This window comes from Moschus berezovskii, chromosome 8 (assembly GCF_049115385.1).
Source record: "Moschus berezovskii isolate FMDL1 chromosome 8, NW_MosBer_1.0, whole genome shotgun sequence".
In the NCBI taxonomy this organism is placed as follows: Eukaryota; Metazoa; Chordata; class Mammalia; order Artiodactyla; family Moschidae; genus Moschus; species Moschus berezovskii.
In genome coordinates this window covers 526978-552167 of record NC_142467.1, presented here as the reverse complement: position 1 = coordinate 552167, position 25190 = coordinate 526978, and the positions used below count along the sequence as shown (strand labels likewise).

The window sequence follows — 25190 nt, the reverse complement described above, 5'->3', positions numbered from 1 at the left end:
CCCGCGGATCGAACCCGTGTCTCTTACATCTCCCGCTCTGGCAGGCGGGTTCTTTACCCCTGGCCACCGGGGAAGCCCCAAGGACACATTAAGAGCATATTAACTTCAGCTACCATTCGGCAGAAGTCTAGGAGAGTAACAGACAAGGCTGGAAAGCCAGCTTGGATTCAGGTGGGGAAGCATGACTGTAAATGCCAAGGCAAACAAGGACGTCAAGCACCGGCTAAGCAAGAGGCGCTGAGCATCAGAGCAACAAGACCGCAGGGACCTGCGAGGCCACCCAGGAACAGAGAAGGAGACTGAGGCCTCCGGGCCAGTGTCCGCGCAGTGCGGACGGCAGAGAGGCCCTCCAGGATGCCCAGGAGGAGGCAGCTCCCTCTCTGCCCTGCGTCCACGAAACCCGACGGAGACGCCGTTCTGAAGGAAGACACAAAGGAAGGGAGTCGGTTGGCTCACAGCCTAGAAGAACGCAAGTGGAACCTGGGCAGAAGCTGCTTTTCTCCGTCTCTGCCCCATCAGCATGTCCCAACTCAGAGAAGAGACCTGTGTCTCAAACTCGTGTCTGCCTACCCGGTCTCCAGAGAGACCTCTGACGGCTCAGCGAATGAATCAGGCTTTGGCACCATCCCACGAGACCCTGGGGAGCTGCTTGCTGGTGGAGGGAGAGCGGGGCGGAGGACTTCTCTTCCAAAGGATCCTGGCATGACACTAAACCCCAGGCTTGGAAGGTTCCAGAAAAGCCCATCTTTTCAGTCAGCGGTGAATCATCCGCTGGCCCGTACCCCTGTTAGCACCACAACCCGGGCTTCAACCCGCGAACCGGGCACAGCTGCGGGGGTAGAGCCGCGGCGCGCCTTCCACCGAAAGGCTCCCCTTGGCTCGCGTCCCCACCGCAGCCCGGCCCGCACCTCTCCCGCCGCCCTCGCCAGCCCGGCCTCGTCCCAGGCTCGGCGGGGCCTGCGAGCTTCGCTGGGGCTCACGCGTGGCGCTCCGGGGACGACCCCCAGGGACTCCCTAAGAACCGGGGCTCTGCAGACCCCGAAACGCAAGGCGGGGTCTGGAGCCGGAGCCGGGTGTCAGGAGAGCCCGGACTGGAGGCTCAGCCCGCAGCAGCGCGTCGGTCTGGGTCTTCGTCCCCTGAAAGTCCCCTTTGGCGCTGTCGGAGCCCAGAAGGCTGCAGCGCAACCTCTAGGGCGCTCTCCCGCTTACGTCGCTGCTTCTAAACTCCCTTTTCTGGATTAACAAGAGTCCGCCAGGGCAAATCCAAGCCCGCCACCTCGCTCTTCCTCCCGTCCCCGGGGCCCGCGGCGCCCGCGCGCAGCCCCGGCTGACCCAGACCTTCGAGGCCGCGCGGCCGGCGTGCGCCCGGGGCTGCGCGCGGGGACACCGGGCGCACGAGGCGCGCCTGCGGCGGGCGCGCTGCGCGGCACCTGGCTCCGCCGGGCTGCGGCTGGACCCTGAGCTTCCAAAGTGCTCGACACCCAGACAGCTTGCTAAGCACGCCGGAGGTGCCCCCGTCACCCTGAGCACCACTTACACGTTTTCTGAGGTGAAGGCCATCACATCGTCTCCCGTTCGTTTCCATTTCTCGTCCTCCCTGCCCTCATGGTTCCGGTCACTACTGTAGATTCTATGCCTTTCCCTGGAAGCGCAGTCCAAGCCTGAGGCTGCACCCACCCTCCAGAGTATCCCCTGAAGTAAGTCCCTGCGTTTTCTCAGCAGCCACAGAGAAGGGAAAGCACTAGCTGAAAGTGGCCAAAGGAGATTCTCAGGGTGTACATCATGAAGGGGAAATGGTGCCTGTTCTTACAGTGGCTACTGTGTGGGGTGTTTTTCCCAAGAAAGAGGTTTGGTCATGGAAACAGTCCTGTAGAGGAAAGATGTGATGGTCTCTTTCTAAAGGCACACTCAGGCACATATCAAAGGGCAAAGACAAAAGGAGGAAGGTGAGGGAAATTCCTGATGATTTTACTAATGCTAAAATTCCATAGATTTGGATAGTGCTATTTTTTTCTTTCAGGTCATCAATTTACAATTCTATAAAGGAAGAGAATGACATCAAGGAAAACCATTGGCCTAGGAGAAAAGAGCCCGTAGGCGTTTAGGTGCTATATATGTGGAGCCAGAAAGCTCTGGAGCATCAGGGAGACTCCAACTTAAGGCAGAATGGGTGATTATGGGCCTCAGGGGCACTGGGAATGGGGGGCAGACTGCTGCCCGCCACCTGCCCCTAGGACGGGCCTTGCCACTACTCTAGAAGCAAGCCACTGTTGGTGGAAACAGTTTATTGTGAAACTGGGGTGGGAGTGGGTTTCCAACTACAATGCCTAATACTTCATTATTCGTTCAGTTCTTTTCAGGAAGATCTTCATCGTGCAACTGGCAGGGCTCGTGCTAACCTACAATTTTACTGACTGTGATTTTAAGAAGATTAAAGAGAGCTACCGGAACATCATTTATGAAGAACTGAGTAACTATACCAAAGGGGTAAGTGAAGAAACGTTTTAAAAATGCGTTTTTATAGTAAGAGTAGGCACACACACTACAATTTAACTTTTAAGGAAAGAAAAATAATTTGGAAAAAATCATGGCCCAGCATTCTGTCAAAAAAAAACTAGAAGTGATATTGAAATATATGACCTTCTAAAATGACCACCCAGAAATTGGCATACTAATTAAATCAAATATGCAGATGCTAGTGAGGAGCAGATATTGATAAGTAGCTCATGGTATCCATCAAGCTTGTCTGTTCTCTGCCAGATCCTGTTCACTGGTGAAATTAAAAAATAAAAAGACACTGACTAAGGTCTTGAAAAAGAAAAACAGAGGGGATTCTGGTGAGCGAAGCCCTATCCAGTGAGGATAGCCTGGGAGAATGTGCACTTGAAGTCTTTCTAGAATTCTAGATGCTTTAGGATGCCGTTGTGGGATAAGGGCACTTTAGATTTTTTAAATATACAGTGGATCATTTTCCTGGTCATCCTAATTTCTGGACAGAGCATGTATGTGTGCAGCGGATGAACGGCTACAAGGACAGATGTGGGCATTGGGAAAACAGCATTCTTGTCACACAAGTGGCCCCGCGTACAGTGTCCACTTTGGCGGGAAAGGAGGATGTCGCTCTAGGGCAGGATCATTTGATACCCAGGTTCCAACGCCAGCAGGCAGTGTCTGCGAACTCAGTGGTTCACTACGTGGTCCAAGGCAGAGGCAGGCGCAGGGACAGTGGCTCAGGGGAAGCCGCTCGGCAGGCACCCCAGCGCCCGGGAGCGCGGAGAGAGGGGCGCGGCGCTGACTTCGTGCTGTGGGCCCGATCCGCACTCCTTGCCGTCCGCTCCCTTTCTCTCTTCCAGACGCGGGCCATCGACTTTGACCGTTTCGTCTACTGTGAAGACCAGGTGAGGCACGGCTGACGCCGCGGGCCGCGGGGACGCCGGCACCCCGAGGACGCGCGGAGCCTGCGGGGCGCGGGTCACAGGCGGCGGCGGGCCCCCGGCGGACGCGGCGCCCGCCCGGGGAGCGCTCCCGTCGCGTCGGGGCCGCAGCGCGTCCTATTTGAGCCAGACTCTGGCAGCGGCTCCTCCCGCTGCCCGCGGGAGGCGGGTCCTAGGCGGGCCGGGGCGCCGTCAGGGCCGCCGGGGCGGGCGCCGCTCCGTCAGCGCCGCCCGGTCAGCGCCGCCCTCGGGCCTCGGGCCGCGCGGACCCCCCGAGCGCCCCCCTCACGGGGAGCGGCGCCCCGCCCCGCCCGCGGGAGGCGGGCCCCAGATGGGCGGGGCCCGACGGCGGGGCCTCCCGGATCCGTCACCGTCAGCGCCGCCCTCGGGGCGCGCGGACCCCGCCGAGGGCCCCCAGACCCCGGCCCGCGCCTCAGGCGGAGCGCCGCCCCGGCGGCCCCGTCAGCTCTCTCTCCCCTCGCCCTCCTCTCTCCCTCTCTCTCCCGCCGGCTCCTCCCGTGACCCGCCCGGGCCGCCTGCGCGCAGCCCGACTGCCTCAGCAAAATCCAGAGCCTGACCTTCGAGCGGCGCCCCGGCTGCGCCGCGCCCGCCCGCGAGGCCTTTGCCGCGACAACGCGCGCCACGCTCGCCTCCGCCTGCCCGGGCTACCGCGGGGCGCAGGTGAGCCGGCGCCGTCACCCCGCAGGGTCCCGCCAGGCGGGTGAGCCGGGCGCCCAGTCACCCAGCAGGGTCCCGCCAGGAGGCTGAGCGGGGCGCCCATTCATCCGCAGGGTCCCGCCAGGAGGCTGAGCCGGGCGCCCAGTCACCCCGCAGGGTCCCCCCAGGAGGCTGAGCCGAGCGCCCAGTCACCCCTCAGGGTCCCGCCGGGCGGGTGAGCCAGCGCCCAGTCACCCCGCAGGGTCCCCCCAGGAGGCTGAGCCGGCGCCCAGTCACCCCGCAGGGTCCCCCCAGGAGGCTGAGCCGGGCGCCCAGTCACCCCGCAGGGTCCCGCCAGGAGGCTGAGCGGGGCGCCCATTCATCTGCAGGGTCCCGCCAGGAGGCTGAGTCGGGCGCCCAGTCACCCCGCAGGGTCCCCCCAGGAGGCTGAGCCGGGCGCCCAGTCACCCCGCAGGGTCCCCCCAGGAGGCTGAGCCGGGCGCCCAGTCACTCCGCAGGGTCCCCCCGGGCGAGTGAGCGGACGGCTTGTTCCGGCGAGCCCCGACCCCTGGTGGCCCCGCGCAGAGCCTGTACCCGGGCTCTATCCTCGGAGGGAAGGAGCGGCAGAGACCTGCAGGCCGCCGAGTCCCACCTTGGCCCCGACCTTTCCTGGGGCTCTGACGCTTTGGGCAGGAGTGCGTGCTAGACCTTAGGTCCGCCTTCAGAGTGTGGTCAGTGAGGGTCCTGGCTTCTGGAGCATGGGGAGGAGGTTGCTTAAAAGCTAATCTCCAGGGACCCTGAAGCCTGCTCCTTCAAAATTACAATCCGTGTCTGTGGGCTTCTTACGAGATTCGTATCCATTCCGAAGCATGAGCAGCGAAGCTTCGGTTTATCGTTTAATAATTGTATACTTCTTTCCTTAACTGTTACATTATCCGTTAAATCTCCACCACATATTTGAGTAATTGCTTGCATAGCTGCAGTCTCTTTTGAATCTTTTGCATATGCAGTTACATGCATTTGAATGAATGTATAACTTTAAATATGGAAACAGTAGTGCAGAGCTAGGGGCAGGAAGTCTGGGAACAGTCTTGGCTGACTTTGAATCCTAGCCTCGTAACTTCTGTGAAAACTCAGATAAATTACCTGGTCTCTGTGTGCGTAGTTTCATCTGCAAAATGAGGATCATAGAATCAAGTTCCACACAGAATGTTTGCGAGGATAAAATGAGTCAATATATGTACAAGCACTTGGAACAGTGCGTAGTATGTAACAAGTTCTCAATATTTCAGCGGGCAAGTAAAGCAGGGAAATTATCTTCCTAATGACAAGCCCTAAAAAGACAAAATCAAACAGATTTGTATGATTTTGGCCTGTTCACCGATGGACTTTCTCAGTCTGTACACTGAATGGGTGACTAAGGCTGTCAGTTTTTAGGGATTGAAGCCATAGGGTTCTGGAATGAGCTTTAGTTGGATATTCAGTTCCAGGCAGCCATATGAAAAACCTGTTTGTCTGTGTATCTCCTGTTAAGGAGACTGTGGCAAATCTACAGATGACCATAATGATATTCATCACTGTAAGAGCATAGAGGATATTCTAGATAAGTTTAGACAGCATGTGAAAAAGGGAAAGTTTGCAGTGATTCATTTCAGCCCTCTCTCAAGCCCAAAGGCAGCCTAAAATCAGTGATTTAGCAGATGGTAGATTGTAAGCTTTTTGCTTAATAACCTAGTGAACTATATTGATCTGAATACTGTGTGTTTAGGAGCCCCAGTCAGTCTCTACTCAAGGGTAATTCAGGTGAAGGAATACACCAGAAGATGATGCAATCTTTTTATTTTGACAGACTCCTCTTCAGAACAGGCCTTCAGGTGCCTGTGGTGCATCTCAGAGGTTGGGAGGGACAGACTGGGAGCACTCGGGGACAAATAACAGGGCTGCGAATTATATCTGGAAAGAAGCGTAGACAACTCTTTCTTGAAGAACTCAGGATCTTGTCAGGGAGATTAAGGAGTCATCAGCTCTTCATCTATTCAATAAACATTGAGTTTCTCATGTGTAAGACTTTGTGCTCAGTGCTAGGGGAATACCCATGATGTAATAATAACAACAGCTGTAAGTGAGAACCACTTAAGTGATAAACACTCTGAAATGCTAGAATTTCCAGAAGAGATATCTGAGCAATCAGCAGAGGCCTTGCGAAGGAGGTGGGGCTTGGCCTTGCAGTCTGTGGGTGGAGAGATGGGACGGCATTCCTCTGGAGAAGGCAGGTAGGAGCTCTCTGGGTGTCTTGGGGGACACACTGAGAGGTAGGTTTGCATAAAGAAGACAAAATTATCAGCCAAAGATAGTGATGATTAATTTTGACTATTGCTTCTCCTATTCCACAGATAAATAATACCCAGACAGTGAAGAAAATAAGGAAAAGACAAATCAAAACAAATGAGTGCCTGGAACAAGTCATATACTTGAAAGAATTGTGGCAGCGTCTGAGTCGCATTTCATAAAAACAAAGTAAACCTTCAGTAAAGTCACATTTCATAGCAAGAAAGCAAATCATTTTTATTAGGTAAACGGAACATTAACTCTGAGACGTTTAAGAGACCACCATTGTTTTGTTTTTTTGTTTGTTGTAATTTCAGAGGGTTTCTTAGCTTATTTTTGTAAGCATCTGTTGTTTAATGTAACTATAATGTGGGGAAAGTATTAGCCCTCAAATGTCACGGGAGGCTTTTTTTTTTTTAATCATTAATGCCTGAGCCACTGGCTTTGTGGCAGTAATTCTCAGCTGGAACTATATAAACCCTACTCAAAGAAAGAATCTAACAGTATAGTAGAAGGAGAACTTTTTCCCTTGGGAGATAAAAATGTTGACCTTGATAGCATGTAAACCTCTGTTTAAAAGGCAGACATTTCTTCCATGAGTACGGACAGTTGTGTTTTCATACCAAAATTTACAAAGGAAAATGAAAACAAAAGGAGTGCTCCAAGTTGTGCATATAATGAAGCAACATGAAATAATTTCCAAGCAAAATGTGAAAATAGTCTAAGCCAAATTTAGAAAATTATCTAACAGACAAGCGTGGTGTACGCAAGCCTATCCTGAAGAAGTGCCTTTGTTAGAGCTAAAATATATATATTTTAAAATTTATGGAATATATTTTTAATTTATTTTGTAAGCAGTTTTTAAAATGTACATATTGCTTTGTTATCAACACTATTTTTTCTTAATAAAAAATTCTCAAATTCATTTCTTATGAGTGATCTTTTTAATGTAGTAGACAGTTTGCACATACATACTTTTCGGAGGGGCATCACTTTTCTTCAGTTCTTTCCCCTCTCTTTCTGCACTGTGCCTGTTGGCTCTGCCTATAGAGAGAATATTTGGGAATAGGTGACTTCAGGATGCTTTCCCATCATCCTTTCTCTTAAATTATGTCTCTGGTCCTTCCTTCTTTCCCTTGTTGAACTTCCCCACACCTGAGAGGAACAAAGGAGGCAAAGGTAAACAAGGGATGGCAAATCCATTCTCCTATTCTTGAATGCCTGCTGCATGCTGGAGCTGCAGGCACCCTGTGACTCACCGGCCACTCAGAATGCTCCGGACATCAGTGGGAGGGGCCGCCTGAGCCAGGCAGTCCAGGTCACAGCAGGACAGGAATACATCAGTTTTTCCTGTGAGTAGAAATTATCCCCTGGCCACTGCCCAGTAGGCTGGTGCTGAGGACTGATAGAAGAGGGGAATGTTAGCATTCCTAAATCCACCTTACCTGCCAAGAGGTAAAAAGAAGCGTATATTATGCATCCAATTAGCATTTACAAAGCACCTACTATGTGCCAGGCCTTCAGCCAGGTATTGGGGATGCAAAAGTAAACAAGACACAGCTCTACCCAGAGAAGCTCAGATATAGCTGGACAGGCAGTTTCCTTTGCTCTGAAGGAAATCAGGACATAACTTCTTTCCCAAAACTTTCCTCTAAAGACCTGGCCCAGGACCATTATAAGAGGAACTATGTATCCTTCTTCTATGTATCCCATTGGAGTTTTAATATAAAAATAATCGTTTATATTACTATCAAATAAAAGAAATGAGCAAGATTTTCTCATATAAATCTATAACTTTTAGATTAATAAAAATCTATTAACCATATATTGCTAGTAACTTTTCCAATTAAAAAAATAGGATTATACATTTCTGCTTTTTGGAATGTACTGCAGTTCCTTGGTGGACTAATACATGGTCAGTTTTATAAATGTTCTGTCGCGCTCATGCTTAGTCGCTCGGTTCAGTTCAGTCGCTCAGTCGTGTCCAGCTCTTGGCAACCCCAAGGATTGCAGCACGCCAGGCCTCCCTGTCCATCACCAACTCCCAAAGCTTACTCAAATTCATGTCCATCGAGTCAGTGATGCCATCCAACAATCTCATCTTCTGTCATCCCCCTCTCCTCCTGGGTTCAGTCTTTCCCAGCATCAGAGTCTTTTCAAATGAGTCAGTTCTTCGCATCAGGTGGCCAAAGTATTGGAGTTTCAGCTTCAACATCAGTCCTTCTAATGAATATTCAGGACTGATTTCCTTTAGGATATGCTGGTTGGATCTCCTTGCAGTCCAAGGGACTCTCAAGAGTCTTCTCCAACACCACAGTTCAAAACCATCAAATCTTTGGCATTCAGCTTTCTTTATAGTCCAACTCTCACATCCATACATGACTACTGGGAAAACCATAGCTTTAACTAGATGGACCTTTGTAGGCAAAGGAATGTCTCTACTTTTTAATAAGCTGTCTAGGTTGGTCATAGCTTTTCTTCCAAGGAGCAAGCATCTTTTAATTTAATGGCGGCAGTCACAATCTGCAGTGAGTTTGGAGCGCCCAAAAATAAAGTCAGCCACTGTTTCCACTGTTTCCCCATCTATTTGCCATGAAGTGATGGGAAAACCATGATCTTAGTTTTCTGAATGTTGACTTTTAAGTCAACTTTTTCACTCTTCTCTTTCACTTTCATCAAAAGGCTCTTTAGTTCTTCTTCACTTTCTGCCATAAAGGTGGTGTCATCTGCATATCTGAGGTTATTGATATTTCTCCCAGCAATCTTGATTCCAGCTTCTGCTTCATCCAGCCCAGCATTCCTCGTGATGTACTCTGCATATAAGTTAAACAAGCAGGGTGACAATATACAGTCTTGACATGCTCCTTTCCCGATTTGGAACCAGTCTATCGTTCCATGTCCAGTTCTAACTGTTGCTTCTTGACCTGCATATAGGTTTCTAGGAGGCAGGTCAGGTGGTCTGGTATTCTCATCTCTTGAAGAATTTTCCACAGTTTATTGTGACCCACACAGTCAAAGGCTTTGGCATAGTCAGTAAAGAAGTAGATGTTTTTCTGGAACTCTCTTGCTTTTTCGATGATCCAGCGGATGTTGGCAATTTGATCTCTAGTTCCTCTGCCTTTTCTAAGTCCAACTTGAACATCTGCAAGTTCACGATTCACATACTATCCAACTCTTTGAGACCCCATGAACTGTTGCCCTCCAGTCTCCTCTGTCCATGGGATTCTCCAGACAAAAATACTGGAATGGGTTGCCATTCCCTTCTCCAAGGGATCTTCCTGACCCAGGGATCGAACCCAGGTCTCCTGCATTGCAGGTGGATTCTTTACCATCTGAACCATAAGAGAACCTTAAATATTCTATAATCAATGGAGAAAAAGTGTCAAATTCCGATTTAAGCATATAGTTGGATATATACCCTTTGAGGCTACCTATGTTAATTACCAATATTCTTACTTTTCTCTTCTTCAGTCAGAGGCTGAAACAGCTAAAGTCTACTCCTGTTATAGTCCTTTATTATCCTGTATCCTTAAAGTTTCGCTTTCTAATTGTTAATACTCTTTATGTAATACCTGAAAATTCATATGAGACACTTATTGATCACCGCGCCCTTTGTCACTAAGATTTATTTTGTTGCCAAGCCACACATGCCCACCTTTCTCTCTCAGTCTTTGCTTTCAATATCCCTCTGGTATGTCACTGTGTGTGCTGGAGGGAAAATCTGAGGAAGAGAGAGCACGTTTAGTTCTGGCACTGTCATTGTATTGCTATGTTTTCTGTTTTTATATTTCTACATTATTTGTATAATTTTAACCTGGAAGAGTATTTATACTTATTTCTTTCAAGCATTTGTTGATTTTTGGTCACATCAAGTATACTGAGATCTTGAGACTCTGAATATTGATTCTATTATTTATTTTAACTCTCCCTCATAGGATTTCTATGGCTTAATTCAAGTTATTGAAAAAATATTGATCAAGACAGGGACAAGATTTGTTGATCTTTAAAACAGGCATCTCAATAGGCAGAAAAGTAATTTGTCCATGTTCTTTGTTTTAAAGAAATTCCTTTAATCTCGCAGAACTGAATCTCCATTTTTCTCATTATGTCCATATTAAAGTAAAGGTCACAGGAAATTTCTCAAATGCTCTACTGAGGTCAAAGCATATTAAGTCTATATCTTCCTCCAATCTGAAAATCAAATAAACTTATCCAAAAAAAATTTTTACGTTTTTTAATGTCTCAATTGTATTCCTTTCTAAATCTTACAAACCAACTATTTTTAAAAATAATTGTATTGAGCTGATCTGAATTTGTTAGTGTTCCTTTCCATTATTCAAAAGTTACAGCTTGGCCAAAAAGTTCATTTGGGTTTTTCCATAAGATCTTACAGAAAAACCTGAACAAACTTCTGAGCCAACCCAATATATGTTGTTGTTGATTAAACACTAAGTCACGTCCAATTCTTTGCAACCCCGTGGACAATAGCTACCAGGCTCCCCTGTTCATGGGATTTCCCAGGCAAGAATACTGGAGTTGGTTGCCATTTCCTTCTCTGACTCATTATTAACTTATTTCACATGTTTTTATTATAGCTTTAGCTCTGAAACCATCTCCTGGCTGGCATTGTACTTTTGGATTACATCTATGCTTTTGACCGGAGAAGGCAATGGCAAGCCACTCCAGTACTCTTGCCTGGAAAATCCCATGGATGGAGGAGCCTGGTAGGCTGCAGTCCGTGGGGTCGCTAAGGGTCAGACACGACTGAGCGACTTCACTTTCACTTTTCACTTTCACACATTGGAGAAGGAAACGCTTTTGATACCCAGTGTTTACAGAATACCAACTAATTAAGTTTCACTGATCGCTATTATGTAAAATTATTTATGCCTAAACATAAGGATCGGAGAAGGCAATGGCACCCCACTCCAGTACTCTTGCCTGGAAAATCTCATGGATGGAGGAGCCTGGTGGGCTACAGTCCATGGGGTCGCTAAAAGTCGGACACGACTGAGCAACTTCACTTTCACTTTTCACTTTCATGCATTGGAGAAGGAAATGGCAACCCAATCCAGTGTTCTTTCCCGGAGAATCCCAGGGAGCTGGTGGACTGCCGTCTGTGGGGTCGCACAGAGTCAGACACAACTGAAGCGACTTAGCAGCAGCAGCAAACATAAGGATAATGGCTTATACATGAGGATAATAGCTAATTAGCTTTCTTGAATCCAGATTCTACACTTCTAAAATAAGGATGGTGTTGCCTACATTAAAGAATTATTATAAGAATTATAAATTACATAATAAATAAAAGCACATGCAAATTATAAGAAAAACTATTGTCAATTTAGCTATTTAAATGCCTGCTTCTAGTGTTTTTTTAATTTTATTTTCTGTTTAAGACTGCTTTGCAGCAGTGGAAATAAGGTTGAAAACTTTAATCACACAATTGCTGACAGCTTAGCAATTTTGTCCTTAAAATTTTTGTTCCAGCTAAGATGAAGTAACTGTGTCTAGATTTAGCCTCCTCCCTGGAACAACCTCCCCCAACCCCAAACACACACACACACTCCAAGGGAAAAAACACATGCAAAATATATGGAATAGTGGTTTTCAAAATTTTGGCCTTCTAGTGACAAAGGACAGTAATGCTGAAAAAGGGAAACAAATGAAGTTTGTTACCAGTTACCCAGCTTACTGGCTTGAGTTTCCTGATGGTGGCTCAGGCAGGGCACTGAGGCAGAGCAAGCAGGCTTCCTGAGTTGAAGAAAGAGGCTGAGAGTCCAGGGAGACCACAGGACAGAGGGGTACACAGAGAAGGAGACCAGAGAGCTACAGAGGGCCTCCCTAGAGAGCTCAGCAGAGCCCTGACCAGCACACGTGTCCTCAGCGGCACTGCAGGGAGGCTGTCCAGGACCAGGGAAAGAGACTGCTGAGAAGCTAGAGGACTGTGGCCGCTTCTCAGGGTCAGGAAGATCCCTGTTCCCACCAGCTATACAGAAAAACCTCAATTCAATAGGCATTGGGTTGGGCGCGCAGAAGAGTCTCATCTCAGGAATGGAAAATCATTAGCCCAAGTCTAATTGCTGCAGTGATCCCACCTAACAAATCTTAAAAGCAAGACTTGAAAGGATCAAACAGTGTCCCAGTAATTTATGTGTACTCTGTGACAAACCTCAAGAATATTTATAGGAATAAAAAATATCCAACAAGGCAAAATTCACAATGTTTGGCATGCAATTTAAGATTATCAGACATGAGGAAGTAGGGATATACAACCCATGATGAGAAGAAAAAATGAAACTTAAACAAAACTAACATAGAAGTTAAAATCAGCAGGCAAGGACATTAAAGCAGTTTTTTTGGTAACTGTTTTCGATAGGTCCAACAAGTTAAATAGAGATGATGAAGATATAAACAAGACCCAAGTTCAACTTCTAGCGATGAAAGCTGCAATATATGAAATGAAAAATACAGTGACAGCATCAATAGTGGATTAGATATTCCAGAAGAAAAGATCAGTCAACTTGAAAACATACCAATATAGAGTATCCAAAGGTAAACACAGAGAGAAAAATGATTAGAAATGAAAAGACCATCAGTGAGCCGTAAAACAATTGCAAGTGCCTATGACCAACCTAGATAGCATATTAAAAAGCAGAGACATTACTTTGCCAACAAAGGTCCATCTAGTCAAGGCTACGGTTTTTCCCGTGGTCATGTATGGATGTGAGAGTTGGACTGTGAAGAAAGCTAATCGCCGAAGAATTGATGTTTTTGAACTGTGGTGTTGGAGAAGACTCTTCAGAGTCCCTTGGACTGCAAGGAGATCCAACCAGTCCATCCTAAAGGAGATCAATCCTGGGTGTTCATTGGAAGGACTGATGCTAAAGCTGAAACTCCAATACTTTGGCCACCTCATGCAAAGAGATGACTCACTGGAAAAGACTCTGATGCTGGGAGGGATTGGGGGCAGGAGGAGATGGGGATGACAGAGAATGAGATGGCTGGATGGCATCACTAACTCGATGGACATGAGTTTGAGTGAACTCTGGGAGTTGGTGATGGACAGGGAGGCCTGGTGTGCTGTGATTCATGGGGTCGCAAAGAGTCAGACACGACTGAGTGACTGAACTGAACTGAGTAAGATTGCCGGGAGAAATACCAATATCCTCAGATATGCAGATGACACCACCCTTATGGCAGAAAGCGAAGAGGAACTAAAAAACCACTTGATAAAAGTGAAAGAGGAGAGTGAAAAAATTGGCTTAAAGTTCAACATTCAGAAAACTAAGATCATGGCATCTGGTCCCATCACTTCATGGCAAGTATATAGGGAAACAGTGGAAACAGTGTCAGACTTTATTTTTTTGGGCTCCAAAATCACTGCAGATGCTGATTGCAGCCATGAAATTAAAAGACGCTTACTCCTTGGAAGGAAACTTATGACCAACCTAGATAGCATATCAAAAAGCAGAGACATTACTTTGCCGGCAAAGGTCCATCTAGTCAAGGCTATGGTTTTTCCCATGGTCATGTATGGATGTGAGAGTTGGACTGTGAAGAAAACTAAGCGCTGAAGCATTGATGCTTTTGAACTGTGGTGTTGGAGAAGACTCTTGAGAGTCCCTTGGACTGCAAGGAGATCCAACCAGTCCATCCTAAAGGAGATCAATCCTGGGTGTTCATTGGAAGGACTGATGCTGAAGCTGAAACTCCAATACTTTGGCCACCTCATGCGACGAGTTGACTCACTGGAAAAGACTCTGATGCTGGGAGGGATTGGGGGCAGGAGGAGAAGGGGACGACAGAGGATAACATGGCTGGGAGGCATCACCGACTCGATGCATATGAGTTTGGGTGAACTCTGGGAATTGGTGATGAACAGGGAGGCCTGGTGTGCTGTGATTCATGGGGTCGCAAAGAGTCAGACACGACTGAGTGACTGAATTGAACTGAACTGAATATGTGTATGTAGTGGGGATTCCTAATAATGTACTGTCATAGCCTTGAGAAATCCCACAGAAATAGCACCTGGAAACACAGCATATTTTAAGAAATCAAGTTAATGATTATCTTTCATGTTTTTCTTAAAAATAATCTTGTTACAGACCCCAAGGCCAGACCCAGAAGAGAGTATGACTGGGGTCAGGGAAGCGAGGACCTTGGAGCACCGGGTCAGCACGCAGCCGCTGATTGTTCCCGAGACCAGCCCAGAAGGGACGACCTGGGCAGCACAAGCAGATCGGGACCATGTCGGTGAAGTCCATGATACTTGGGAGTAGGTGATTAACACAGCACGTGTCTTGAGAAAGATAAGATCTGACAAAGTCTTGTAGTCTTCAGTCAGGAATAGACGCTGGACTCAGAGGGGACTCTGCACCTCAGTCCAGCAGAGGCTGCAGGCCCCCTGGCCCTTTGCACCAGGTTTCACGCTCTGCCTTCATTCTCGTCGCTCCTGGACCATTAGGGCAACAACTGCTGCCCAACGTGGGGCTGGAGTGAAGGACCACAAGAGCAAAAGTGAAATAACAGCGAGGCAGAGCCTGGGACGGTTGAGAGGCCTCTGAAAATCCCCGCTGGTACGTCCTTCAGGCCTTTAATCAGGCTTAAAACGGAAAATGTAGAGAGTGCAGAGCACTGTCACCAACATATCTGTTTATTAAGACATCTCTTGAAAGTGGGGGAGCTTCTATTAGTGAAGGGAGATTATTAGAACTGCTGCAGGCAGTGGATAAATATTGCTGCTGGTTCCTGTCAATAGAGACCTTAGATTTAAAAGTCTGGGAGAAGGTTGGAGCCGAGTTAGAGAAAGAACATGCAAAAGGAATCCGCTCCCTATTTCTATTCAGAGTTCACGGCCATTAATTAAGTCAGTACTGGAACCTTGGCACACTTCTGACTCTTTTTTTTTTAAGTCTATGATCTTCTGTTTAATTCCATGATCCATTGTGAGTGAATTATTGCAGATAATGCAGCATTGGGATCAAGGTTCCTTATTTTGCATATAAATGTGCAATAATTATTTCAGTACCACTGAATTGCTCTTGCACCTTTATGAAAAACAATTTAACCATATTTGCATAGGTCTGTCTCTGGGTTCGCTATTTGGTTCTATTGAACTGCGTGTTTATTTTATAAATAATACCGTACCCTCTTGAATTATTGTAGCTTTATAGTAAGTCTTGAAATCAGATAATATGAGGTCTCCAATGTTGTTCACCTTTTTATGAGTTGTTTTTGCTATTCTTATGCTTTTCTATATAAATTGTAGAATCAGGTGTTCATTTATACCAAAAAATCCTACTGGGAGTTTGATTGAAATTGCACTGAACTTATACCTGGTAAGAACTGGCAACTTAACAGTGAATCTCTCAGCCCATGAACCAAGTGTGTATTTCTATTTTTTTCAGGTTATCATTGATTTCTTTCATTAATGCTTGCAGTTTTAAGCATACAGATCTTGTACATATTTTTTCTGTTTTATGTCTTTTAACGTTCTTGTAAATATTCATATAAGTTTTTAAATTGGAGCATGCAAGTCATCTAATACTGTTCTTTTTCAAAATTACTTGTTGACTGTAGGTCCTTTGCTTTTATATACATATTTTAGTAACATCTTTCGGGAAACAATACCCAGGATTTTGATAGTAATGACATTGAGTCTATAGACCAATTTGGAGAGAACGGCCGTCTTAATCACTTTGGTTTTCCAATACTTGGACATGGAATTTCTTTCTTTCTTTCATTTTTTAAAGAGAAACCAGTGTTTTTATTTTATTTTATGTATGTTCTGGGTCTTCGTTGATGTGCACAGCCTTTCTCTAGCTGTTCTGAGAGAGGGCTACTCTTCCTTGCAGCGCTCAGGTTTTCCATCACGGGAGCTTTCCTTGTTGTGCAACATAAGCTCTAGGCTCATGGGCTTCAGTAGTTCAGCTCATGGTGTCTAGACCGTGGGCTCAATAGTTGTGGCACCTGGATTTAGTTTCTGCTTGGCCTGTGGAATCTTCCTGACCGGGGGTTGAACCCATGTCCCCTGCACTGGCAGGAGGATTCTTATCCACTGTGCCACCAAGTGAGTCCTTTAATTCTTGATATTGATAAATTATGTCTACTCTTTTTTTTCCTCCTTGATCAGTATGGCTAAGTGTGTTAGTTGCTCAGTTGTGCCCAACTCTTTGCGACCCCATGGACTGCAGCCCACCAGGCTCCTGTGTACATGAGATTTTCCAGGCAAGGATACTGGAGTGGGTTGCAATTTCCTTCTTCAGGACACTTCTGATTCTTTTGATGAAAGTGATGGTGACTGTTCTGAAAAACCTCCAGAGTATGTGGACTCTGAGGGCAAGGGCAAGCTCCCTGTGAAACCGCTCCTGCGGCTCCCAAGGGAGATGAGGGAACTTCCACCCCCCACCTCCACCACCTGCTTTTACAGGGAGCATCTTCCACTGAGAGTCTGTGCCCACTCCTCATCTTTCATCCACACAGAAAGGAATTTTACAAGCACCACGGGAGGGAGATTTAGAGACTTTTCCTACTGCCTTTCCCATTACTATCCATGAGAGGATATTTCCCGGTGTCCATGCTAACAACCCTAATGGAGTCTATGAGGCTACTCATGAAACTTTTCCTTTTAAAATCCTAAACGAATTAAAACAAGCAGCACAAAATTATGGTGTAAATTCCCTGTTCACAGTGGGAATAGTTCAGGGTGTGGCAGCGGGCAATCACCTCATTCAAGTAGATGGATCAACATTAGCAAAAACAGTCTTAGCCCCAGGGGAATCTCTTCAGTTTAGAACTTGGTGACAGGACCATGCTGAGACCCAGGCTACATAATCAGACTCATAATATCCCTGTTTCATTAGAACAGCATGTAGGCATAGGTCCATGGGGCAGAGGGCAAGATCTAAAACGTATGAATGATCAGCCATAGAGCAACTGCAAAGGTCTGCTTGAGGGCCTGAGAGAAAATAGAGTCAAAAAGCCAGACTTCTGTTTCCTTTCAAAAATGGTCCAGGGGCCTAAGGAGCCCTGTACTGAACTTACTGCCCAATTACAAGACTGCAGTCCGCAGGCAAGTCACAAGTGTCAAGGCGGCAGATGTCATATTACAATTGTTGGCTTATGATAGTGCTAACATGAACTGCAAGAAGGTAATGAGCCCTTTGAAAGGAAAAGCCAGTTTGAAGGATTATTTTAAACTATGCCAGGGAGTGGGAACCGAATCCTTTAAAGCTGATTTATTGTCTCAGGCTATGGCAAGATTACCACTTCCTAAATTCCCCAGCACTTGTGTTAATTTTGGGAAACCTGGACATATTAGAGTTGAATGTAAGTTCAAAGAAGGGAACTTTCAAAAAGGTAATTCACAAAAGGGGAATGTCCCCGGCCTCTGCATAAAATGTAAAAAAGGAAATCATTGGGCAAATTAGTGCCATTCTAAATTTCATAAGGATGACTTCCCGCTTTCAGGAGATGACCTCCAGGGCAAGCTCCCATCCCCAGCAAACAAGTGAGCCTTATCCGGTTCAGACTCCAAAAATGTCTCCCCAACTACTCCCACCAGCAACAATGGTCAGGATTACATGCCGTGTCATGGAATCATCCCCAGAAACCCAAGGAAACACAGCCCTTGATGTAAGCAGTAGTCAGGATATTATTGTTACCCCTGGAGAGACACCAGCTATTATTTCAACAGGAATATTTGGACCACTTCCACAGGGGACTGTTGGGTTATTGTTAGGAAGATTGGGACTAACTTCCCTGGAAGTTCAAATTCATACCAGAGTTATAGACAGTGATTATAAAAGAGAATTGAAGGCCATAGTCTCCACCATTCTTCCCTGGAAGATTTCTAAAGGGGATAGAAGTGCTCAGCTTTTAATTCTGTCTTATGTGGGTATAGGATATTCAAACAAAAAGCGGGGCTCCGGGGGAGTTGGAAGCACAGACCAGGCTCGTATTTTTCTCACTGAAAAGATTTTGGAATCCAGACCCAATTGTCAAGTCAATGTAAGTGCAAAATTTTCAAGGTTTAATAGATACTGGAGCTGATGTTTCCATTATCATCAGCTACCAAGATTGGCCTAAAGCATGGCCAGCTAGCCTGCTCCAATGACTACTGTAGGTCTGGGACAGGTACAAAGACTAAAAAGAAGCACCATGGTATTGTTTCACTCAGGGCCTAATAAACGATCAGCCACTGTCCAACTGTCAGCTCAGTTCAGTTCAGTTCAGTCGCTCAGTCGCGTCCGACTCTTTGCAGCCCCATGAACCACAGTACGCCAGGCCTCCCTGTCCATCACCAACTCCCAGAGTTCACTCAAACTCATGTCCATCGAGTCGGTGATGCCATCCAGCCACCTCATTCTCTGTCATCCCCGTCTCCTCCTACCCCCAATCCCTCCCAGCATCAGGGTCTTTTCCAGTGAGTCAACTCGTCGCATGAGGTGGCCAAAGTATTGGAGTTTCAGCTTTAGCATCAGTCCTTCCAATGAACACCCAGGATTGATCTCCTTTAGGATGGACTGGTTGGATCTCCTTGCAGTCCAAGGGACTCTCAAGAGTCTTCTCCAACACCACAGTTCAAAAGCATCAATTTTTTGGCGATCAGCTTTCTTCACAGTTCAACTCTCACATCCACACATGACCACGGGAAAAACCATAGCCTTGACTAGATGGACCTTTGTTGGCAAAGTAATGTCTCTGCTTTTTAATATGTTATTTAGGTTGGTCATAACTTTCCTTTCAAGGAGTAAGCGTCTTTTAATTTCATGGCTGCAATCAGCATCTGCAGTGATTTTGGAGCCCAAAAAAATAAAGTCTGACACTGTTTCCACTGTTTTCCCATCTATTTGCCATGAAGTGATGGGACCAGATGCCATGATCTTCGTTTTCTGAATGTTGAGTTTCAAGCCAAACTTTTCACTCTCCTCTTTCACTTTCATCAAGAGGCCTTTGAGTTCCTCTTCACTTTCTGCCATAAGGGTGGTATCATCTGCATATCTGAGGTTATTGATATTTCTCCCAGCAATCTTGATTCCAGCTTGTGCTTCTTCCAGCCCGGCGTTTCTCATGTTGTACTCTACATATAAGTTAAATAAGCAGGGTGACAATATACCACCTTGACGTACTCCTTTTCCTATTAGGAACCAGTCTGTTGTTCCATGTCCAGTTCTAACTGTTGCTTCCTGACCTGCATACAGGTTTCTCAAGAGGCAGGTCAGGTGGTCTGGTATTCCCATCTCTTTCAGAATGTTCCACAGTTTATTGTGATCCACACAGTCAAAGGCTTTGGCATAGTCAATGAAGGAACTGAACTGTAAGCTAATTGACACACCAGAGGTGGCAGTACAGCTCCGAGGCACTGTTAAAAGAGGAGTAGTGGGTTGATCCTCCCAGTCTTTAGCATATGAATTCACCCAGCTGGCAAAAGGCAGCCAGACCACATTCCATGGCCTAAGTCCCTCTGCAATGGCCCACACCCTGCAGAGTGTGCTTCTCTCTGAATCCTAACAAATCCACCTCTTACCTGTCGCTGTGTCTCTCACTGAAATTTTGCAATGAGACATCAGAGCCTGAGCTTCATCAGGTCCTAAAGCCAGGCATCCTGGGCTTTGGCCGGGCTCCAGTCCCGGGTGAGAGGAGATGAAGGATGGGAGGAAAAAGCAGTGGGAAAACGTGCCGAGGAATCCCCTTCATAGGCTGCCAGGAAATCTGCTAAATACCTGATGTGTGCTCACAGTTTTCACTGGCCTGATCCTTGGCACAGAGAAGATTACGGACAGAAGAACCCCCGCCGGCTTGGGCAACAGCTACTGGGGCTCAGCAGAGAGTGCCTTTGGGACATACCAAGGAGTAGCATCTCCAGAGTGCCTCAGCTGCACCCGCTGCTGCTCGCCTGTCCACAGGGGGTCCAGGAAACAAGAAATGAGAGATTGTAAGGGAATTAAGATTTCATCAGGCATATGTCCTCCAGCCACAGGAGTGAGAACCTCCTACCTTAACCGGAGGTCTTCTGGAATCTGAGACTGAGCCGTGTGAGCTTTGTGCTGAGTTCATTTTTTGCTGTCCTGGTTTCCAGCTCGATGGGCTTCTTGTCACTTCCCCTACGTTGGGTTTTCTTCTCATTCCACATCTACCATGGGAGTTTTTGGGAGTTGGGCTCCCGCTGTGCTGGGCCTCCTCCTTGTGGGGCCAGGGCGAGGTTGTTTCAGCCAGGTCAAACCCGAGTCAGGGCACCATAGAGGCCAGGGGAGTGTAATCTCCTCGGTTCTGTCTCATCTCAACAAAGATTTGAAGCCCTCGGCATGTCACAGCTCTCAGACAGTCCATGTTATAGTTCTTGGACAGATCAGTTTTACTTAGAAAATAAAGGAAAATACATCCTTGAGGCATGAGGGCATGCCGACCCAAAAGACGTGAAGAGAAGAGAGAGAGAAAGAGTGCGCAGGCAGGAGAGAGACTCCCGGACCTTTGGCTCCTCTTTTTATAAGTTTTTTTTCTCCCCCTGGGCCTGCCCTGTGTAAATCGGGCCAGCCAGGAGTGCTGTTTGTTCAACCTGAGCTCCTCACTGCAGTCCTTGGACCTTCCTTTGTTCTATTTTCGCAGGCTTTTTTCTTCCTTGTCTTTTAGCCACTGCCATTCTGGACTCCTTTTTCCTATTCTAACTACCTAACACAACCTTATATTGTTGTAGCCATGCATTCTGGGAAGCAAACTCACTCGGAAGGACAATGCAGATAGTGGAGTGCAGTTTATTACACTGGCGGGCCCCAGGCATAGTTTCCTCTTAGCCAAGGACCCCGACCAGTTTTTGTGAAAACCTTATATACCCTAAGTGTATGGGCACAAACCCACCTCTCCAAATTCCCTGAAACTAGTCTGAACAAAGGAAGAGAAAGATACAATCAAATTTAACCTGTGATTCATATGCCTTAAGCCTAGGTAGTTAATGGTGGACAATTATCAATAGGCCTGTGGTCATACCCCAATAAGCATAATAGAATTTAGATTCTATTTGGTGACACAGATAATTAGGGTATTCTTCTAGGTGATGGAGAGTCTGGGTACGAGTCCTGGGGCTCTTCCTTGCAGGGGCCTGGTTTTCCAGTCGGTGTGTCTTTTCCATAGATACTGGGCATAGAGCTCAAAGTCCACAGTCTGGCCCAAGATGAAGTCCTTCTTTCAAGATGGAGCCTGTTCTATTTCCTTCTTCAATATTGCTGACATACCTGTCAATCTATGGGGTCAGGATCTCTTGGAACAATGGCACGCTGAGACACATATTCCTCCAAATCAACAGAATGAAGCCAGTCACCACATTATGTTCAATCGAGGTTATATGCCAGGATTGGGATTGGGCAAAAACCAACAGGGAAGACTTTATCGTTTGACTGCTCAAGGTTTCAAACCACCCCCTTTGCACCAGTGGCCACTGCTCATATAAACCTTCCTCCGCCCACACCCATACCTCTTAATTGGAAAGCTGATCAACCTCTGTGGATAGAGCAGTGGCCTCTAAAACAAGAAAAACTGGAGGCTTTACATGTGTTAGTTAATGAGCAACTTAACAAGTGACATATTGTTGAGTCCTTTAGTCCTTGGAATTCTCCAGTGTTCTTTATACAAAAGAAATCCGGTATATGGAGAATGCTTACTGATCTAAGAGCTGTTAATTCTGTTCTTGTTCCAATGGGTACTTTACAACCTGGCCTACCTAATTCTAGTATGATTCTAAGCACTTGGCATTTGTTTGTTATTGATCTCAAAAACTGTTTTTTCACTATTCCTTTACATCCTGATGATCAACCTAGATTTGTCTTTCCAGTGCCTTCCATTAATTTAAAGGAGCCACATAAAAGATTTCAATGGACTGTATTACCTCAAGGTATTGGACATGGAACAACAGACTGGTTCCAAATAGGAAAAGGAGTACGTCAAGGTTGTAATTGTATATTGTCACCCTGCTTATTTAACTTATAAGCAGAGTACATCATGAGGAACGCTGGGCTGGAAGAAGCACAAGCTGGAATCAAGATTGCTGGGAGAAATATCAATAACCTCAGATATGCAGATGACACCACCCTTATGGCAGAAAGTGAAGAGAAACTAAAATGCCTCTTGATGAAAGTGAAAGAGGAGAGTGAAAAGTTTGGCTTGAAGCTCAACATTCAGAAAACAAAGATCATGGCATCTGGTCCCATCACTTCATGGGAAACAGATGGGGAAACAGTGGAAACAGTGTCAGACTTTATTTTTTTGGGCTCCAAAATCACTGCAGATGCTGATTGCAGCCATGAAATTAAAAGACGCTTACTCCTTGGAAGGAAAGTTATGACCAACCTTGATAATATATTAAAAAGCAGAGACATTACTTTGCCAACCAAGGTCCGTCTAGTCAAGGCTATGGTTTTTCCCGTGGTCATGTATGGATGTGAGAGTTGGACTGTGAAGAAAGCTGATCGCCAAAGAATTGATGCTTTTGAACTGTGGTGTTGGAGAAGACTCTTGAGAGGCCCTTGGACTGCAAGGAGATCCAACCAGTCCATCCTAAAGGAGATCAATCCTGGGTGTTCATTGGAAGGACTGATGCTGAAGCTGAAACTCCAATACTTTGGCCACCTCATGTGATGAGTTGACTCACTGGAAAAGACTCTGATGCTGGGAGGGACTGGGGGTAGGAGGAGACGGGGACGACAGAGAATGAGGTGGCTGGATGGCATCACCGACTCGATGGACATGAGTTTGAGTGAACTCTGGGAGTTGGTGATGGACAGGGAGGCCTGGCGTGCTGTGATTCATGGGGTCGCAAAGAGTCGGACACAACTGAGTGACTGAACTGAACTGAACTGAACCTCCAAAGAATTCAAACATTCTCTTCAAAATTCATTATCTTGGCAACTAGCTTTAGCTGACTATATTGGGCAAATTGACAACCACTATCCTGATTTACCTATCTTGCAGTTTTTAAAACAAACAAGATGGTTTTTGCCTGGAATTGCTAGTGTCAGCCCCATTCCTCTGCTCCTATCATTTTTACAGGCGGCGCTGCCCGAGGAAAAGCGGGATATACAGGAGTATTTACGCTAGTTATTGAAACACCTGGATATTCCAACTATTACACATGCATTACAAAATATTCCCCAAGCATTAGTATCTTATATGATTCTCAATATTCTGTCCATGTCACTAAACATAGAGTGACAGCAACTATTAAGGATACTATCCCATCCACATTGTATACCCTTTTTACAAATTTACAACAGGTGACTAGACACCAACAGTTTCCATTCTACATTCCTCATATTTGGGCTCATACTGATTTACCAGGGCCTTTAACGGAAGGAAATGCTTGAGCCGATGCCCTTTTATTTCCAGCCTTTACAGAGGCATCAACCTTTCATGACCTGACACACTGTAACTCAAAATGTTTAAAAACCAAGTTTCACATCATGTGGGCTCAAGCTAAACAGATTGTAAGGACTTGTCCTGCATGTCAGATGGTTGCGATAACCATGTCTGCAACAGAAACCAGGAGAAATTAATCCCTGTGGCCTGAAGCCAAATCAGATCTGGCAGATGGACGTAACTCACATTCCATCCTTTAGAAAGTTTTCTTATGTACAAGTCAAAGTTGATATTAACTCTAAATTTATCTGGGCAACTGCTTGCTCTGGAGAATCTACAAGACATGTTATTTCACATTTGCATAGCTGCTTTGCTACTGTGGGCCTCCCACAAAACATAAAAACAGACCATGGCCTGGCTTACACTAGTTCTGCTTTTAGGGATTTTTAAAAAGCTTGGTCTATAAAACATCATATAGGAATCCCCTATAATCCCCAAGGACAAGGACAAGCTATTGTAGAATGAGGTAACAGATCTCTAAAAGAATGTTACAAAAGCAAAAAGGGGGAGATGGAATGTCACTTTCCCCACAGCAAAAGTTACATGAAGCATTATTTACTTTAAATTTTTTGCATCAACATAATGATTTTACTGCAGCAGAATGACATTTTATACAGGAACAGAAAGAAATTCACCCCAGACCACCTGTTCGGTGGTGGATCCAGTAACACACTCACGGCCGGGGGTCTGATAACCTGGGGAGGGGCTTCACTTGTGTTTCGCCAGGCGATCCAGTAACACCGTTTGGATCCCTTCGCATCATCTGAAACCGTATGATGGACGAAATCCCACAGAAGAGACGCTTCGCGTGGGATGCAGAGCCCCCAGTAATGTTTCAAAGGCCTGAGTCTGAAACAAACGAAGATGATGACTCCCCTCCCATCAACACATTGGAACGAGATCCCCACTTGGGGACAAATTAAAAGATTAACACAGAAATCAGAGGAAATCTTAGGAAATGAAGGGAAAGCTGTCACTCCTAAGAGTCTGGCTGTTGCCATGTTTGCTCTCACCACCACAGCAGTGAGTATGCCCCTAGCAACAGCTGAAACTAAAAATTATACTAACTGGGCATATTTATCTAACTCCCCATTACTAAAACCCATTGACTGGGGGGATTCCATGATCCCCGTTTATGTTAATGGTTCTTCCTGGATACCAGGAGCTGAAGATACACACCTTCCTCTTTTTAAACAAGAGGAAGGGACTCCCTTCAATGTTACTTATGGGTATGAATCCTGGCCAGTTTGTGTAGAACCAGCTACAGGATGTCTTCAATTATCTATGCCAGCCTGGACACTAATTATTTAAATAGTAACTACACTAATGTTCAGTTACATCTCTCTGGTCTGAGTTTTGCTT

General features: G+C 46.2%; 1 protein-coding gene across 1 annotated transcript; it reads left to right on the top strand.

The window, feature by feature from the left end:
- Positions 1–3956: 3956 nt before the first annotated feature.
- Positions 3957–7304, top strand: TSLP (thymic stromal lymphopoietin; the record flags this gene model as incomplete). The annotated part of the gene is made up of 2 exons (XM_055430381.2): positions 3957–4115; positions 6485–7304. Coding segments are annotated over 2 exons (276 nt in total), but the record flags the coding sequence as incomplete, so codon positions are not given.
- Positions 7305–25190: the final 17886 nt, after the last annotated feature.